The 19,065-nt window shown below is 39.9% G+C and overlaps 1 protein-coding gene across 1 annotated transcript in view; it reads left to right on the plus strand.

The window, feature by feature from the left end:
• Positions 1-5,312, plus strand: part of OTC (ornithine transcarbamylase) — a 56,591-nt gene extending 51,279 nt beyond the window's left edge. Inside the window, exon 10 of the mRNA XM_007451976.1 lies at positions 4,276-5,312. Within this exon, the coding sequence (XP_007452038.1) occupies positions 4,276-4,335 (60 nt within the window). The 3' untranslated portion in view covers positions 4,336-5,312. The remainder of the gene's footprint in view (positions 1-4,275) is intronic.
• The last annotated feature ends 13,753 nt before the right edge of the window (positions 5,313-19,065 follow it).

The raw sequence follows: 19,065 nt of genomic DNA on the forward strand, positions 1-19,065 counted from the left end.
TTTTTTTTTTTTTTTTTTTTTTTTTACTGTGCCTTCCAGCTTGCCACCTCAGGACACTAACTTTGGCCAAAATGGCAATTTTCATGTCATTTAGACCAGTGCCTCTGAAGCTTTAATGTCTATTTGAATCACCTAGGGATCTTGTTAAAGTGCAGATTTGGATTTGGTCTGAGATGGGGCCCAAGATTCAGCATTTCTAACAAGCAACCAGGTAATGCAGATGCTGCTGTCCTGTGGACCACATTTTGAGGAGCAAAGATCCAGATGACGAAAAAGGAGATGTGAGCTCTCCAACCATATACCTCAGGAAGAAACATAGCAAAGAATTTGCCTCAGGCTCTATTCTTTATCGGAGGATGACTGAAGTTACAAAGATAAATTTTTTTCAACCCAAATCTGTTAAAATAGGTCCTTTGTTGAAATTCAGAGGGGGAAACTAAAAGTAAGCTTTCTAAAATATCATTTATGAAGAGTCTCTGCACATCTGAATTTTTAAAGAGCTTATTATGCACATCTTTCAATTGAATTTACTTAAAAAATTAAGTACTTAATGCATTCACATAATTGAAATGTTTAGGGCGTATATATTATACATACACACAGTGAAATCTTATGCCCACCCATTGTCCACCATCTAAGTCCTACCACCATCTCTCCATCTCCCATCTTCCTTTCCCTAATGGGAAAATATATTTTAAAGAAAACAAGAGGCATAGTCATATTAAAATCAAAGTAGACAATCTAAAATAGAAAGAATACTCAACTGGGAGTGAGGAGACTTGAATTCTATAACTGTCTCTGATGTCACAACTGTCAGCTGTGTCATATTGCATAAGTGTTACCTCTCTGGGTCCCAGTTTCCTCACATATAAAATAAGCAGATCAAGCCATATAGATGGCAAATGATTTTAATTCTTAGGTCCTCAATCTCATTAACAGGCTACTTAGAGTCCTATGTTCAGAAGGTTCTAAGCCTGCCTGTGGTCTTGGAAGGAAAGAGGGGCATAACTGACTAGTGAGACCTGACATGGATTCTGGAAGGGGGTTGGTGACACACATGCTGTCCTCTTTATGTCTCTGAGCCAGATGATTTGGCAGTCCCATTGAATTAAGTTCATTTCAGCAATCATATACTGAACATCTACTGTGTGCCAGGCCCTCTGGCAGGCACTGGAGATAAAAAAAATGAACACTGTGCAGTCCCCACATAGCCTGTACAATTCATAGAAGCATGGCATTTTCAAGAGGGATGAGACCTTAGAGATTGTCTCGTCTAAATTCCTATTTCATAGGCAAAGAAATTATTCTTAGACAGCTTATTTAGAATGGCATTTAGGCTCAGCATTGCTGTGATAGAGTCTTCTGGGATGTTCTAAAGGCACAATACTTGTTTTCCTCTAGAATTTCCCTATCCAATACAGTAGCCGCTAGGTGCATGTGCCTATTTAATTTTTTTTTTTTTTTGGCTTTGCCGTGCAGCATGTGTGATCTTGGTTCCCTGACCAGGGATCGAACTGGCGCCCCCTGCAGTGGAAGCGTGGAGCCTTAACCACTGCACCGCCAGCGTAGTCCCTAAATTTAGACTTAAGCTAATTAAAAGATAATAAAATATAAGATTCAATTCCTCAGACATACTAACCACATTTTAAGTGCTCAAAAGCCACATATGGCTTGTGGCTACACTATTTGTATTGGACAGCACAGACATAGAACATTTCCATCATGGCAGAAAGTCCTACTGGATAGCACTACTCTCTAGAGAATGATTTCCACACACACAATTGCAATTACAATCAGGATAGAAGAAGGAAGGAAAGGTACAATCTATCCTCAAGTTCTGAGGTGCCCATAATGACTAATGTAATAACTAAATAAGGTGAAGGGCTTGTTCTAAAAGCATATAACATTTTTAAAGCAAAAGTGTACTCTTTCAGCACTCACAGTAGCTTTTTAAGGCCTTCATGCTGGGCGATTTCCAGCAGTGCTGTTCAGAACACTCCAGTAATCACGTCATTCTCTCCATAGGGCACAGGCCTTTTGATCTCTTTGTTTAAAACACACACACACACACACACACACACACACACACACACACACGGACATGCACGCTCTCCTTCCCACAAAGCTACCTTTTGTATTTTTCAATAATTACTAAGGCTGTAGGACTCATGAAGAGTCAGGTGGGTTTCTTCCTCTGCCTACAAATTTTACTGTGGAGCTGAAGTAACCTAAAGGGATCCTGCAAAAAATCTGCCACTTCAAAGCACTGCTATCGTGATGACCCTTAGACACACAACACTATTGCGAACATACTTCATAGTATTTTATCGTCTCTTCTCTCCAAGTTAGGGGTGCCAGATAAAATACAGGATACCCAGCTAAATTGGAGTTTCAAATAAACAATAAATAATTGTTTAGTATAGATGTGTCCCACGCAATATTTGGAACATATTTATAGTTTAAGAAAAATTATTGTTTATCTGAAATGCCTATTTATTTATTTATGTATGTATATATGTGTCTAACTAAATCTGGCAACTCCATTCCTAACTGACTTTCTAAGATTTAATATTTGAAAATATATTTGACATATGCAGTGGCCATTAAAAACAAAACCAAACCTGACATGTGATCCCAGGAACCCATAAAAAAGCTTAAAATATTCTCCTGCAACATGTTCGTATCCCAGTGTCTGACCTTTCTATTTTCTCCTTGCCATTCAGATCTCAACTTAAATGTCATTCTTTAACAAGATCTTCCCTGGCCACCCTCTCTCAAATGGTTCCCCAGCCTCCTTTATCCTGTTTTTTATTTTCTAATGACACTTATCACTCCTTGATATTTTCTTTTTTGTTTCTTGCCTGTCCCCTCCCTATAATGAAAACTCCTTCAATAAGAGCATTGATCTTCTCTGTAATGTCCTTCATTATACCCAGAAGGGTACCTGACAAATACCCTAAATATGTGCTCAATACATTTTTGTAGCCTGAAGGCAATACAGAGTACTGGTTGGTTCTAGAACATAGGCTTTGGAAATCAGGTTAATATTCTGGCTCTCTGTGTGATCTTGGGAAAGTACCAAACTCCTCTAAGCCCAGTTTATTCATCTGAAAATGGTGGTCAAGGTCCAGGACAGGCAAGTCCAGATCCACCCCTTACTACCGCCACTCAGGAAAATACCTATGCTTCAGTTTCCTCATCTGTATTTTATATCTCTTCCTACCTCGCACAGTAGGAATGGATAATAAATAGTACGACGCACATAAAGCAGTCAGCACAGGGCCCAGCACATGGTAACTCTTCAATAAATACTTTCAATGGGCACATTTGAAAGACAAGACCTGCTCTTGCTTGGTCAAAAAGCAAGAGCAAGTACCTGAAAGGCAGTAAAACTACCTCTTAAGAGTGGAGTCAGAGAAACGTGGGTCCAAACCCAATTCTGTACTCTGTGTTGTTTCCAGGATTGAGTTTCTCATCTATAAGTGATAATAACACGAGCTGCCTTAGAAGGTTGTGGCATTACATGAGATAATGCACAAACAGTTCTCTCTGCCTCACTGTAGCACCTAGCACGGTGCCTGGCAAATACTTCTTAACCGACTAACACATGATAAGGCACTTAGTCTGGGACACAGTAAGCACTCAATCAACATTTGTCACCACTGTTTCTGATCTTATTACTATTGGCATTATTGTGGAAGTTGGGAAGAGTAAAGGTGAAAATTCCCATTTGTAGCTGCCAGCCTAACGGGAAGCTGTACTCTTGGTTATAAATACTCTCTCATGAGGACCCAGATTCGGAAAGACATTATTCATTAACCTAAATGATCTACCTTAGCTACTCTACATCTGATTTATTCTAAACTTCTCTAGGTTACAAGTAGCCAAACCACAGTGTAAACACAAGGATGGGAGGGATTCTATTTCTCTAAAACCAGCCAATACCTAGGTTTCACTTATGACTAGAAACTCCAATCATGGCTACCACCTTGGAATCTCACTCCAGCTCTCTCCCCCACTAGTCCTGGAATGAGACCTGAATAAGCATGGTGTTTGTGTATGTATTTGGGTCACCCTGATACCTCCTGACCTCCCTTTAGCCAAATAAAAATAAATATTAGCTCAGAACCGTCCCCTTATCATTTCCTCGGGAAAACACATTTCAACCATAGGCCTTCAAAGCTGCAACCTGGATCCTCTTCCGTAGGTCCCTAAACAGACTCTTGCTAATGTTTACCCATTTCTTTCTTTCTCTTTCTCTGTGTGTCATCCCAGGCTGTCATGGTGTCCCTGCTGACAGATTACTCGCCTCAGCTCCAGAAGCTGAAGTTTTAATGCCGTGATGCTTCTCAAGAGAGGAACCATCTTCTCCAGTAACAGAATGAGTCAGTTTATGAGGGAAGGAGAAGAGAATCTAAGAAATAAACAAATCTTGATACAGGGCATAGGTGAATGATGTATTGCTTTGCCATTGTGAAACCTTCCTGAATCCCTTAATTTAAGTGCTGGTGCACTGTATCATGTGGCTTAACTTCGTTTAAACTTTCGAATTCACAATTTCTGAGTTACATTTGGGTACCATATTCATAATCATATACATTTGCTTCAACTAAACATAAAATACTGTGTTCATAACACATAATGCCTAAGCCATTAAATGTAATCTACGCTTATTACCTTAATAAATTATCACCCACACTAATTTATAAGTAAACATTTACCAGACAGTCAGCTGCTGGTAGATTTGTGGGCTGTGCTCATATCCACTAGGACCAACAAGGGAGTCAGACGATCCATCTTGCTTATGTAATACAATTTTCAGGCAAATGAGGTAGACAGACATTCACTTACGGAGGCAAATGATGAAATTCTTAGAAAAACAGCTATAATTATGTCCAAACTCTGGAGTTTCTTCTAGTCATTTGTGGAAGGGGGGCGGTCCTTCAAGAGCACACATCTCTTTTCTGTAATAAATGCTTAATGTTACAAGCCTACAGAAGCCTTTGGGAACAAGTGGTAAAACCATGAATACCTAGCTAGGAATATAACATCCATTAATGACATTTTTGTAGGTTCAAATTCTCCAGCAGGACCAATTTAATTTTTTCATGTTTGTGCTTGTCACGCATCTAATCACACCACACACTGGGTAGTCCCATAAATCTACTACTTGCTACATTTAGTCCATTTTTTTCCTCTAATTTTTCTTCAAGATAATAAAATTTTTCATTACTGGATTATTATGTAATTAAAGCTAGATGTCCCTTGTGGGTGAGCACAATGTGTATTGTTGAATTATTATGATATAATTTGAAATCTTTAGTTCAAATGTTAAATAACTGAAACTTTAAAAAAGTAACATATTGTACAGAGGACAAGAAAAGTAATTACCTTTATATTCCATTTCTACTATTGGAAGAATGTTTCCAGGCTGGCTGACTGCTATTCTTCAGCAGATAGCTATGACTTAAATGAGGGAGTATGAGATGAATTACAAATCAGATGTGCAATGAAGATGCAATAAAACATATTTAGTAGGGAGATGGAGGAAGGCTCATAATATTACAGGAAAAAATCAATTTTTCTAGTAAGTATCAAAGGTGACTTTCATGTTTATGGTAATTTATTGGGAGCACTTAAGAAAGAAAGAGTGGAGTTTCATGAGCTATCTTCTTTCGGCAGAGGGTATAAGAACAATTTAACCAGGAGGTGCCATGAGTCTACACACAAAGGACATAATCCTGAGTATCACTCCACTTTCTAAATAGTCTCCTATGGTGATGAGCTCTCATCTCCTTACTGGCTATTCTCTGAACCAAATAGAAGGTATAATCTTCCCTCAATCAGAAAGAACTTGTATCATTTTCTTGCCGAAATGTAGTTACCTTACCTCAAAATGCCCTAAAGCTTTCTTTTTTATAAACACACAAATTAACGCTGTTCTCAACCTAAGCCTGTAGGAATTTATTTGCTTTCTTAACTTTTCAACTTAAGAAGACATTATTTATATTGTCAGGAATAAAGAAAACAGGGAAGGAAGACTTAGTATTGATATTAATTTTTCCAAAGCTATGTTATCTCCTGTTTCTTTTTACCCTTTTCCCCCTCACTCCCTTTCCTGTGTAACTACTGTAATGACAGAGATTACCAAAAACTCCAGCAATGACCCTTGGGTTGCTGGTGTAGTAGATCCTATCGACTTAATTAATATAACTAGTCAAAGAGCTCCTTTCTTCCAGGCTTTCTCCACTGTAACACGGGAAGAAAAAACACCATGTAATTACACCGCAATGATTTCCATGTAGGGGAAGAATTATCAGTTGTTTTCTTTTTTCCTGCAGTGATGTTTCTAGGAACTTTAGAAAAATAATTCAATGTCAGATATTCGAACAAATATTGTGCTAACAATTTGACTATTGTAACACCCCCAGGCAGAAAGATCTGCATAGATTAGCATGGCAATGCCACATTAGAGCTCCTACACAAATAAGCGACCCTAGAACTTCAGTTAAAATGGTGAGGGCCTCTTGCTCCAATGCCAAAGTTCCAAGGCAAATCTTCTCTCATATGATAAAAAGGAATGAAGAATACATACAGAGAGGGTGTCCAGAACACATTCTTTTTTGGGCATTTTTGTCTTCGACATTCTCATCAATGGAGAGGAGCTGCAGCATGTCTTCAGACATGGTGCTACTCAGCAATTTTGTAGGATTGATGACAAATATGAAAGGTCATATCAAAGAATGGAAAACCGGTCAAGTCACAATGATTGGACACCTACAACCAGGAACACTATATACTGACGTGCAAGATGTACTCTGTGCAAAGGTCTCAGGTAAAAGGTGTGAGTAAGGGTTAAAACCTGGTCTGCACTTCAGATACCAAGGCTTGTGCCTCCTTATAGGCCTTACAGCCAGAAGGAAGGAATGACATTTTTGTAAGTTGTCCAGCAAGAGGGGACACTTTTCAGTGTTTTATAAACCTGAATAGGTGCTTTGTTTTAAGTCACACAAAGGGCCAGTATCTGGTCAGGGTAGACCTACTTTCAGTTATTTACATCAGGAATTCTTTTCAATATCAGCTTATACTTGATTAAAAGGAGACACATAGGGACGCTTCAGCGATACTTTTGCAGTTTTGCCTCAGTTTCTGCCACAGTTTCAACGATATATTGCTTTGCCATTGTGAAACCTTCCTGAAGCCCTTAATTTAAGTGCTGATGCACTGTAATATTGGGAATGGAAATGATAGTATCTGTGCATTTTTGTGTGGCAAACACATGACACATCAATGAGGCAGCAATTTGTAATCAACACTGCAGTTCTCTAATATTTTAAAGTAATTCATTCCTAATAATTATCCAGTAAATTTAATATCAATTATTGATAAAAGAATCGTGGTCAGAACAAATGGAAGTGCACTCCTTTCTATGGACTAAATCTTTTCACAGTTTGAACGGTGCCTGACTTGTATCTATGACACTGGACTTAAGTTTCTAATCCATGTTTTTGTGAAACTCATTCCCAGAGGCAGTGCAGGTACAACAGCTGCCTTCTGCGGCAAAATCGTTAGGCAAGTGAATTTGTAAACTGGAATGAGGCTTAGAAATGATCCAGATCATCCCTTCATTTTACAAAAGAAGGAAACAGGAACTAACAACAAAATGTTCCTAGGATAGAAGGATATTCTACAGGGAGGGATAATGCATGTGTTCAACACCCTCGGCAAACTATCTGGGATCCTACAAATGTAGCCACTTGATTTGATTTACTTCAACGGCTGAATGGGGAATAGGAAACTGGCTGGTCCAGGACTTGGATTCTATGAGGCCAACAGATGAGAGGAGAGTTCACACCTAAGCAGAGGTGGATACAGATTTCAGGTTTGTGAACAGTGATCCAAAAAGCATTCATGTAGTAGATGCTGTTGGAGTCTCAACCAGATGTCTATTAACCTGGGTTCGCCCACCCCCCAGCTGCTGTCAGGGTTGGCTACTAATGGCTCACAGCTGCCCCTTTTGCTACCCTCAGCCATCAGGAACCACTTAGCCCAGGAGGTTACACTCTCACCCTCATCCCACTACTGGCAGTCCACAGTCAGTGAGTAACTGAGAGAGAGGTGTACAAACACTTGGCTCTCATCCTTCTAGGCAGGACCAACCCTGTGGTGAAATTCATGCTCCAGAGCTTCCCTGGGGATTAGGCTGAAGCCAGTATCTGTCTGAGACCACATCCTTGGTTAGCTTTCCCTGAGGCTTAACCTCCTTCCCTTGCTTCTCTTCTCCTGAGAGTGCCTCCTCAATAAATCATTTGCACAGGAATCCCCAACTCAGGCTCTGCTTCTAGGGAATCTGATCTAAGAAGATCCATGAATAAGATTTTTCAGAGGTCCGTACCGTACTGCTGATCCTTCAGGCATCCAGGGAGGAGTAGGAAGATAAGAGGCCATTAGACAAATGGTGAAGAGCTCGTGCTTAAGCAAGCAAAAATGTTTCTGGTTACCAGGATCAGTCTTCCTTAAGAAGGAAGCAGAACATTATAAATAACAAATATTATTTTCCTGTCACATGTTGAAATTCATAATGAGGAATTTATTAGCTGCATGGAATAGGAGACCAATTTGCTCTCCCCAGAGAAGACGAAACCTGAGTTAACTGACAATATTGCAGGTTTATTTCTGTCACAGTTAAACACTACAGGTCGGCAACTCTGGCAGCTGGTCTGCCCTTTGCATTGCCTTCCTCACTTCCCCCAAAGCTTCTTATTCAGCAGGTCTGGATTGGGGCCTGAGAATCTGCATTTTTAACATGTTCCCACGGATGCCAATGCTGCCAGTCCAGGGACCACACTTTGAGAATCATTGGTATGAGGTAATTCTAAAGAATTATTTGAGGTGTCTTTATCCCCACATCCATAAAGCACCACCATAAAGCATTTGACATAACCCAGATCCTCTGACTATTAATCTGTCTTTGGAGCCACTGAGGCCTGGGTTTTATCCCTCCTCTGCTATATAACAGCCATCTAATCCTACTTCCCTTATCTGTAAAATGAGAATAATAATGCCCATCTCATAGTGTTGCTGAAAGGATTAAATGAATTAAAATATATAAGAGTATTTGGCTTAAAGAAAGTGCTAAATAAATATTAGCCCCCTTTTATTTGACTGATTGTTTCTAATACTTTATATTTTTTCTTTGGCCCTTAATAACAAAATTATATCCCACCATCAGAAACACTGAGTAGAACAGCTTTTTGCCTAAAAAAAGGCAAAGAATGAGTTTGTCTTCTGAAGTTGGCAGAAGCCAGCAGCTGATGCTTCACTTGAGTCATCTCTTTCTAGAAGCTGCTTTGTGAATATCTATGCTACCCAGGTGAGCGGCCTGGCTCTTTGCCAAACCGAATCATGGAAGCCAACAAGTGCAAAAATCGAATCAAAGTGACAACTCTTTTTTAAAAAATTAAATTAAATTAATTTATTTTTTATACAGCAGGTTCTTTTTTTTAAGTTTATTTATTTCTTTTTGGCTGCATTGGGTCTTTGTTGCTGCGCGCGGGCTTTCTCTAGCTGTGGTGAGCAGGGGCTACTCTTCGTTGTGGTGCACGGGCTTCTCATTGCGGTGGCTTCTCTTGTTGCGGAGCACGGGCTCTAGGCATGCAGGCATCAGTAGTTATGGCACACGGGCTCAGTAGCTGTGGCTTGCGGGTTCTAGAACACAGGCTCACTGTTGTGACGCATGGGCTTAGTTACTCTGCGGCATGTGGGATCTTCCCGGACCTGGGCTCGAACCCGTGTCCCCTGCATTGGCAGGCAGATTCTTAACCACTGTGCCACCAGGGAAGTCCCTGCAGGTTCTTATTAGTTATCTATTTTACACATATTACTGTATATATGTATATATATACTGTATATATGTCAATCCCAATCTCCCAGTTCGTCCCCCCTCCCCCTCCCCCTTTCCCCCCTTGGGGTCCATACGTTTGTTCTCTCCATCTGTGTCTCTATTTCTGCCTTGCAAACCAGTTCATCTGTACCATTTTTCTAGATTCTACGTCTTGTTTATAGTTTCCTTTGCTGTGCAAAAGCTTTTAAGTTCCATTAGGTCCCATTTCTTTATTTCTGTTTTTATTTCCATTACTCCAGGAGGTGGGTCAAAAAAGATCTTGCTGTGATTTATGTCAAAGAGTGTGCTTCCTATGTTTTCCTCGAAGAGTTTTATAGTGTCTGGTCTTACATTTAGGTCTTTAATCCATTTTGAGTTTATTTTTGTGTATGGTGTTAGGAAGTGTTCTAATTTCATTCTTTTACATGTAGCTGTCCAGTTTTCCCAGCACCACTTACTGAAGAGACTGTCTTTTCTCCATTGTATATCCTTGCCTCCTTTGTCATAGATTAGTTGACCATAAGTGCGTGGGTTTATCTGTCCTCTGGGCTTTCTATCCTGTTCCACTGATCGATATTTCTGTTTCTGTGCCAGTACCATATTGTCTTGATTACTGTAGCTTTGTAGTATAGTCTGAAGTCAGGGAGTCTGATTCCTCCAGCTCCGTTTTTTTCTGTCCAGATTGCCCTGGCTATTTGGGGTCTTTTGTGTCTCCATATAAATTTTAAGATTTTTTGTTTTAGTTCTGTTAAAAAATGTCATTGGTTATTTGACAGGAATTGCACTGAATCTGTAGATTGCTCTGGGTAGTATAGTCACTTTCACAATATTGATTCTTCTAATCCACAAACATGCTATATCTCTCCATCTGTTTGTGTCATATTTGATTTCTTTCATCAGTGTCTTATAGTTTTCTACATACAGGTCTTTTACCTCCTTAGGTAGGTTTATCCCTAGGTATTTTATTCTTTCTGTTGCAGTGGTGAATGGGATTGTTTCCTTAATTTCTCTTTCTGATCTTTCATTGTCAGTGTATAGGAATGCAAGAGATTTCTGTGCATTAATTTTGTATCCTGCAACTTTACCAAATTCATTGATTAGCTCTCGTAGTTTTCTGGTGGCATCTTTAGGATTCTCTATGTATGGTATCATGTCATCTGCAAACAGTGACAGTTTTACTTCTTCTTTTCCAATTTGTATTCCTTTTATTTCTTTTTCTTCTCTGATTGCTGTGGCTAGGATTTCAAAACTATGTTGAATAATAGTGGTGAGAGTGGACATCCTTGTCTTATTCCTGATCTTAGAGGAAATGCTTTCAGTTTTTCACCACTGAAAATGTTTCCTGTGGTTTTGTCGTATATGGCCTTTATTATGTTGAGGTAGGTTCCCTCGATGCCCACTTTCTGTAGAGTTTTTATCATAAATGGGTGTGGAATTTTGTCAAAAGCTTTTTCTGCATCTATTGAGATGATCATATGGTTTTTATTCTTCAATTTGTTAATATGGTGTATCACATTGATTGATTTGCATATATTGAAGAATCCTTGCATCCCTAAAGTGACAACTCTTTTGCTTAGGAAAGCATGACGGGAACGTACATTTATGTGAAATAAATCTGAGGCACTTGGCAACTGTCAGACTTGGGGTCTAGCTGATAAAAGGAGAAAGGGATTAGGAACAACTCATCAGGGTTTATTTATCTTTGGGGCTAGAACTGCTTAAAGGAAGAAGTTTTCAAATTGTTCTTAAGGCAGCAGTTCTTAAATGGTTTGTTCTCAGGACCTCTTTACACTCTCATAAATTATAAAGATCTCAAAGATGTTTGTTTATATGGTATATATCACATTAGAAATTAAAACTGAGAAATTTTCAAAATATTTATATATTATTTAAAGCTAACAATAGTAAACCTATAATATTTTATGAAAATAACTATATTTTCCAAAACAAAGTTAATGAATAGAGTGGATGACATTGATCTGTAGTTTTGCATGCCTGCCTTAATAGAAGGCAGCTGTATTCTCATATCTGTTTCTGCTTTCCTTCCGTGGTACTATGTTGGTCTGAAGTATAGGAAGACTATCCAGCCTCACAGATATAAGTAGTTAAAAAGGGAAGTAGGCTTTTCAAGTAATCATGAATATTCTTGGATGTTACACTGAAACTCTACAAGTGATAGCTCCTTAAAGATTAGTTGCAGTGTGGAATCTGAAACCACATCAAGAACTTTTCTACACTGTTACATAAAACTTCACTTTGAATAAATCTTTTGCCCATGTGTGATTCTACATTGGTCATTTGGAAAATATTAGTTCACTGAATTATGCAGATCTTCCAAATGATGGCACATTACATTATGTAAAATTTAAAAATCGCATTTGTTAATACCACCACTGGTATGGTATGAATGTCTGTGTGCCCCCAGAATGCATATGTTAAAATCCTAGCACCCAAAGATTATGGTATTAGGACATGGGATCTTTGGTAAGCACTTAAGTCACGAGGGTAAGCACTTACGTCATGAATGAGATTAGCATCTTATAAAAGGGACTGCCCAGAGTTCCCTAGCTCCTTGCACCCAGTAAGGACACAGCTAGAAGGCGCTATGAACCAGGAATAGGGTCCTCACCAGAACACAACTGTACTGGCACCTTTATCTTGAACTTCCCAACCTCCAGGACTGTGGGAAGTAAATGTTTGCTGTTTATCAGTCATCCAGTCTATGGTATTTTGTTTACGGCAGCCTGAATGGGCTAAGACAACCACCTATCTCATTAGAAAAATCTTTAAGTATTGCCAAGAAGATAAAAATTTTACCCAATTCTAATTTTCTCTTGAAAGCTCAAATTTTATCTTTGGCAACAAATTCTGTCAGTTACTTTGCTTGAAGTGAAAGGTTCACCTCGTTCATTTTCAAAATGTCTGCCAAATACCCAAGTCCAAATGACCATAGTTTGTCAGTTTTTTTAAAATTAAAACTTGTGTACCATGCAAGGGGCTTCCCTGGTGGCGCAGTGGTTAAGAATCCGCCTGCCAAAGCAGGAGACACGGGTTCAAGGCCTGGTCCGGGAAGATCCCACGTGCCGCGGAGCAACGAAGCCCGTGCACCACAACTACTGAGCCTGCGCTCTAGAGCCTACAAGCCACAACTACTGAAGCCCACATGCCTAGAGCCCGTGCTCCGCAACAAGAGAAGCCACCGCAATGAGAAGCCCATGCACCGCAACGAAGAGTAGCCCCCGCTCGCCACAACCAGAGAAAGCCCGCGCGCAGCAACGAAGACCAAACGCAGCCAAAAAGAGAAAAACAAATACCGTGTGCAGCCAAAAATTAAAAAATTAAAAATAAACAAATTTATATTATAAAAACAAACAAACAAACAAACAAAAAACCACAAAACTTGTGTACCATGCAAGGGGCTTCCCTGGTGGTACCGTGGTTAAGAATCCGCCTGCCAATGCAGGGGACACGGGTTCGAGCCCTGGTCCGGGAAGATTCCACATGCTGCGGAGCAACTAAGCCTGTGCGCCACAATTACTGAGCCTGTACTCTAGAGCCCGTGAACCACAACTACTGAGCCCACGTGCTGCAGCTACTGAAGCCCACGCGCCTAGAGCCCATGCTCCACAACAAGAGAAGCCACCACAATGAGAAGCCCGCGTACCACAACGAAGAGTAGCCCCCACTCGCCGCAACTAGAGAAAGACCGCGCAGCAACAAAGACCCAGCACAGCCAAAAATAAATATAATAAATGAATGTAAACAAACAACTTGTGTACCATGCAAAAGGCAGCTAGTTCAACACACAACTCAAAGAATTGCATATGTTCTTATCTTCAACATATCTTATCATCATATTTTGTTATACAACAGAAAGGCTTAATGCTTACTTCTCATGTCATCACACAGAATATTAAAGAGACATGTACTCAAGGGTTGAAATTTAATATTAATAATTTTTACTGCTTCATCAAGGACATTAATAAGTGAATCTGGCTTTTTAAAAAAAAACTGCCTGGGGCTTCCCTGGTGGCGCAGTGGTTGAGAGTCCGCCTGCTGATGCAGGGGACACGGGTTCGTGCCCCGGTCCGGGAGGACCCCACATGCCGTGGAGCGGCTGGGCCCGTGAGCCATGGCCGCTGAGCCTGCGCGTCCGAAGCCTGTGCTCCGCAACGGGAGAGGCCGCAGCGGTGGGAGGCCCGCGAACCGCAAAAAACAAACACAAACACAAACAAACAAACAGACAAAACTGCCTGGATGTGATAGTGAAGAATAAAATGACTTTTGGTTCTACTGCCTTGATTTGTGCTATGGTGTCAGCAGTCTTACCCACCATTCCTTTTGTACCATTTACTGATGCTGCTGGTCCAAGTACCACCCATTGTGAAGCAAGGTCCTATACTTCCTTCAGGGATACAAGGGAGGCCAAGTGGGAAGAACTCTGGAACATCCATTTCTGATTTAACCAGAACAGCTGACTCTACTCTGATTTCATCTGTAATACTTAGTAGTATCCCCCAAAAAGATTCTCATGAAAAATAAAAAGTTTATGACTCACTTCTATAAAGCAAGTCTTGGGTGCACTATGAACAAAAATCCATTTCGTTCATCCTATGCATACTGAGCCATCTATTGTTTGGACCCCCAGTTTTGTACCAGGCACTGTGTTGTATGCTGGGGATATAGTAATTGACAAGACATGATCCCTGCCCTCATGGTGTTTATAGTCTAGTAGGGGAGACAGACAACCACATGTAAATAGATATTGTGATAGGAGCTGGGAGGGAAACAAACAGGACGCTCTAATAGACAATAAAGGGACAAAAGGAAGAGTACACATTTGGATCAGTAGTTCTCAAACTTCAGTGAGCATCAGAATCACCTGGAGAGCTAATAAAGAATACAGAGGCCCTGGCTTATGGAAATAGGAAGGGGCTGGGTATCTGTAGTTTTACCAAGTGATTTTCCAAAATTTAAGTAGTGCTGCTATAAATACAGTGCCCAGAGAAAGCCCTTCTGAGAAGGTGACCTTAAAACTGAATCCTAAGTGATGAGAATAATTGGGGGGTGGCCCAGGCTTTTCACTGGATTTGGAGCAGATTTGTCCAAGGTGATGGCAGTTCTTCTATAAGTATAGGTTGAGCCATAGGGCTGGTAGGTACATTTACTGCTTAAGTGATCCCATTCCATTTATTATTATGAAATTATTTTATCGAAGTGAATAACTACAAGTTCCTATAACAAACCTGTTTTAGGAGCAGAAGTGATTACACTAGACATTTTGTGCTTACAAGTCTTATCATAGAACATCTCTCTGAAGATCTCATCTCACTAACAAGGAACAGAGCACATATCTTAATGTTTAAAAACTTATGTTCTTACTGGCTATTTTTCCAACAGTGCCTTTTCACATGGTCACTAGAATTTCAATGTCCTCTGAGTTCTCTTCGTTATCTTCCTGAGAGTTGTACAAATATGACATTTTGAATTAATTCTCAAAGTGCTTATGCTAATAAGATTAGCTCCCCTCAAGACTTTTCATTAAATATAACTGTAAAAATTACATTTCTTTAACTAAGGTCAGTAAAAGAAATTAAGGTATTTAATTTCTGAGCCCCATATAATTAAGTGAAGAACGGAGATTATTCCAGCTAGAGGGAGTAGCGTACAGGTTGGTCCTGAGGTGAAAAAGTGCTTGGCTTCTTCAAGGAACTGGAAGAAGGTGAATACAGCTAGAGTTTAGTGAGCAAGGGAGAGAGGGGAACAAGACAAGTCTGGAAAGTTCAACCGGGGTTAGCTCATGTAGGCCTTTGAGGCCAAAGCAAGAATTTTGGTTTTTATTCTAAGCACGATGGGAAGCCATTGATAGGACATATCCATTAGGAGTGTTCTGTGAAGACAGCTATGAGTCGACTGTATTGTAAAATAGTGTCACTGTACATGAATATACTGTTAGCTGGCTTATTCATCGATCTCTTAGATACTTGGTTGGTATGAGCTGGTCCTCAAAGTCTTAGCAACTGCTGACAAACTAGTAAAATGGCATTTCTACAGCTTTAAAGCTGAGAACCAAATGGCTGACTGAATTGGAGCCATTTAAGAATCTACAAATCTTCAACTGGTTTATAAAAGGAGGACCCTGGAAGACAAATGTTGACAGAGCTAGCTCCAGAATCCTAAGCTCCATTTTATTGGCTCAAGTTTCAGTCCATCTTTTTATTTCTCTTTTGTTATTTCTTGCCCTCCTCTGTTTCTCTGTATTGACCTTCCTACTAGTCTTCCAATGTCTTACATTCCCTCAATCTCCCTGTCTTCTTCCTGGAGCAAGTGGAACTTGAGAGCACATCTTAAGTGCACTACACCCTAAGGGATAAGATGTTAAAAAAAAAAAAAAAAAGAATATGGGCGATTCAAATGCTCCCTCTCCCCTTATTAGTTGGATGCTCTTGGCTACGTCCTATAACATACCTGAGCCTCAGATTCCTCAACAGTAAATGGAGGATAATAACGGTGCCTACTTATAGAAATAAATGTGCAAGTCCAGGAAAAATAGTGCATGGCCTACTACATAGAACATGCTCAGAAATGCTGCTAACATATCTTTAAGTTCCTAATTAAATTTTCCATTTATATCGTCATCTCACATTTTGAGCTCTTTCAGTTCAAGGAGTATATAATTTATTTTCAAATCTACCATGCCACTTTTCATCCTGTTGTTACTCTATAGGTAATTTGCCGTCTCCTTAATACAACTATGAAATGCCACAGGAGTTGAGAGATGGGAGAAAATACCTGATAAGGGAACCCCTCAGGTCAGTGGATGGATGTGTATCATTGAAGGCCTGGCAACATTTGATTAGGCAAAGGAAAAGAAGAAGGGCTTTCAGGTTGGCAGGTTTGTGAGCAAATGCGTGAGATTGGAATTCTTATTTGATGGTCAGTAAGTAGTCTGTATTGTTTGAAATGGAGGATTTTGTGTGAAAGTATTTGGAAAAGTATGTTGGTGTGTAACTGAGGAGCGCCTTCACCAGAAAGCTACTAAGTTTGGAATCTTCCCTGCAGCCTTTGGGGAGCCACTGAATAGTGTGGCAGGAGAGAGGGACATAATGAAAGCAGTGTTTCATCAAGATTGATATGGTGATACTGTGTAGATTTATTTGGGAAACCAGTCTTGTGGCTATTCTGTTCCCTGAACAAGAGCAGCAGTTGTGGAAATGGAAGCCTTCATCCAAGTGAAAACTGACAGGACTTGGCAACTTGAATCTAAAAGTGAAAGAAAGAGAATAAGCTCTTTGAACTTGAAATTATAATGAAACATACAAAAGCAGGTCATTTCACCTCTTTGCCTTAATAGTTTTATCTTTAAAGCAGTGTTAATAAAACATAATCTCTTAGCTTCAACAGGGGTGAGAAGAACTTAAGCAAGATACTTGGTGTGAAGCATAAATGATAATAGATGCATGGGTCCCTAGCCATTTACCTAGCACAAGGAAAGCAATTAATAAACATTTGTCCATTTTTAATTATTGTGAATTAAAATAATTTAGAAATAGAGCCCCACAGACAAATCAAGGCAGTTTTATAGGGTAAGAATAGTTAAGGGAAAGGATTAAAGGAGATGATGAATCTATGATTCTTGTCTTCAAATCCTGATTTACAGATTAACAGATCAAACAGACATATTTCCTGTCCATGGATCTGAGAGTAGAATAAAGTAGGGAAACTACTTAGTTATAATTATTAATGGCTTTCTTGTCCTTCCTCTTTCATCGGTAAAAGCTCATAAACAGCAGAACCTTATCGATGTGAACACCGCTGTTTCTCTGACCTAACAAAGTCCAAGTTGTTCGATAATTATTAATCCTTTAAATACCACTGAGAAGTTTTACACATTTAAGTAAGAACGGACAGTTATTCTCAGTAATAAAATGCATGATCCATTCCTTCCTCTGGAGCTAACCTCTTCTCTGGTCCCTGAAGAGGCCATTTCCCTCTTTGTACCACTTCAATTTGGGCCGTAGACTAGACTTTCAGTTTCCAAGAATCATTTCCAGTGCCTTTTCTAAGGGCCTTTATAATTCTAAAACTTCTTTTGTTATTTCTACAGGTGTGCTTCCAAAGAACCAAGAATGCTGTAATAAACAGTCAGTTAAAAAAATCTACATCACAACCTTGTGTATCCAGTGGGGTAAAACCGTCCTAAGCTCTTTAAGAGGTTCTGAGAGCACTGACATGCCTTTTCCCTGACTGATAATGGCTCAGTTAGTCTTACTTAAAAGTGGAAAATGCCCACCAGAATGACCAAAATTTAAAGGAATTACGATACCTACTGTCTGTGAGGCCAGGATAGGATAGGGAACAGCTAGAACTCTGACACCTTACTGATGGGAGTGAAAACTGGTAGTGCAACCACATTACAGAACTATTGGGCAATATGTAGCAGAGCTGAACACACATATTTCACTGACCCAGCAGTTTCACTCCTGGATATGCACTAATGAGAAGTGAGTACTTATGTCCATTAGAAGACATCTTCAAGAATCCACAGCAGCTTTTTTCACAATAGTCCCAACCTGGCAACAACTCTAATATCCATCAACAGTAGAATGGGCCAGTAAATGATAAGATAACCGTGCAATGGAATACTACACAGCACTGAAAATAAATGAAGTACATTCACCCCCAAAAAACATGGATGAGTCTCAGACATAACGCAGAGTGGAAGAAACCGGACACAAAGGAGCTCATGAAGTTTAAGGACAGGCAAAATTAAGCTATGGTTATAGAAGTCAGAATAGTGGCTACTTTTATGTGTGGGGATGGGGTGCTGACTGGGAAGGAATATGAGGGAGCCTTCTGGGAGTCCTGGAAATGTTCTACATCTTGACCTGATTGGTGGTCACATGGGTGTATGTAAAAATTTACTGAGCTGTTCTTTCACAATTTGTGCACTTTGAACTATGTAAATTTCATCTCAATTAAAATTATAAATAAAGTATTTATATTTTTAAACATTAAGAAAGTTAGGGGATGGGCTTCCCTGGTGGCGCAGTGGTTGAGAGTCCGCCTGCCGATGCAGGGGACACGGGGTCGTGCCCCGGTCCGGGGAGGTCCCCCATGCCACGGAGCGGCTGGGCCCATGAGCCATGGCTGCTGAGCCTGCACATCTGGAGCCTGTGCTC

This window comes from Lipotes vexillifer, unplaced genomic scaffold, assembly GCF_000442215.2.
Source record: "Lipotes vexillifer unplaced genomic scaffold, Lipotes_vexillifer_v1.1 scaffold847, whole genome shotgun sequence".
NCBI classification, from domain to species: Eukaryota; Metazoa; Chordata; class Mammalia; order Artiodactyla; family Lipotidae; genus Lipotes; species Lipotes vexillifer.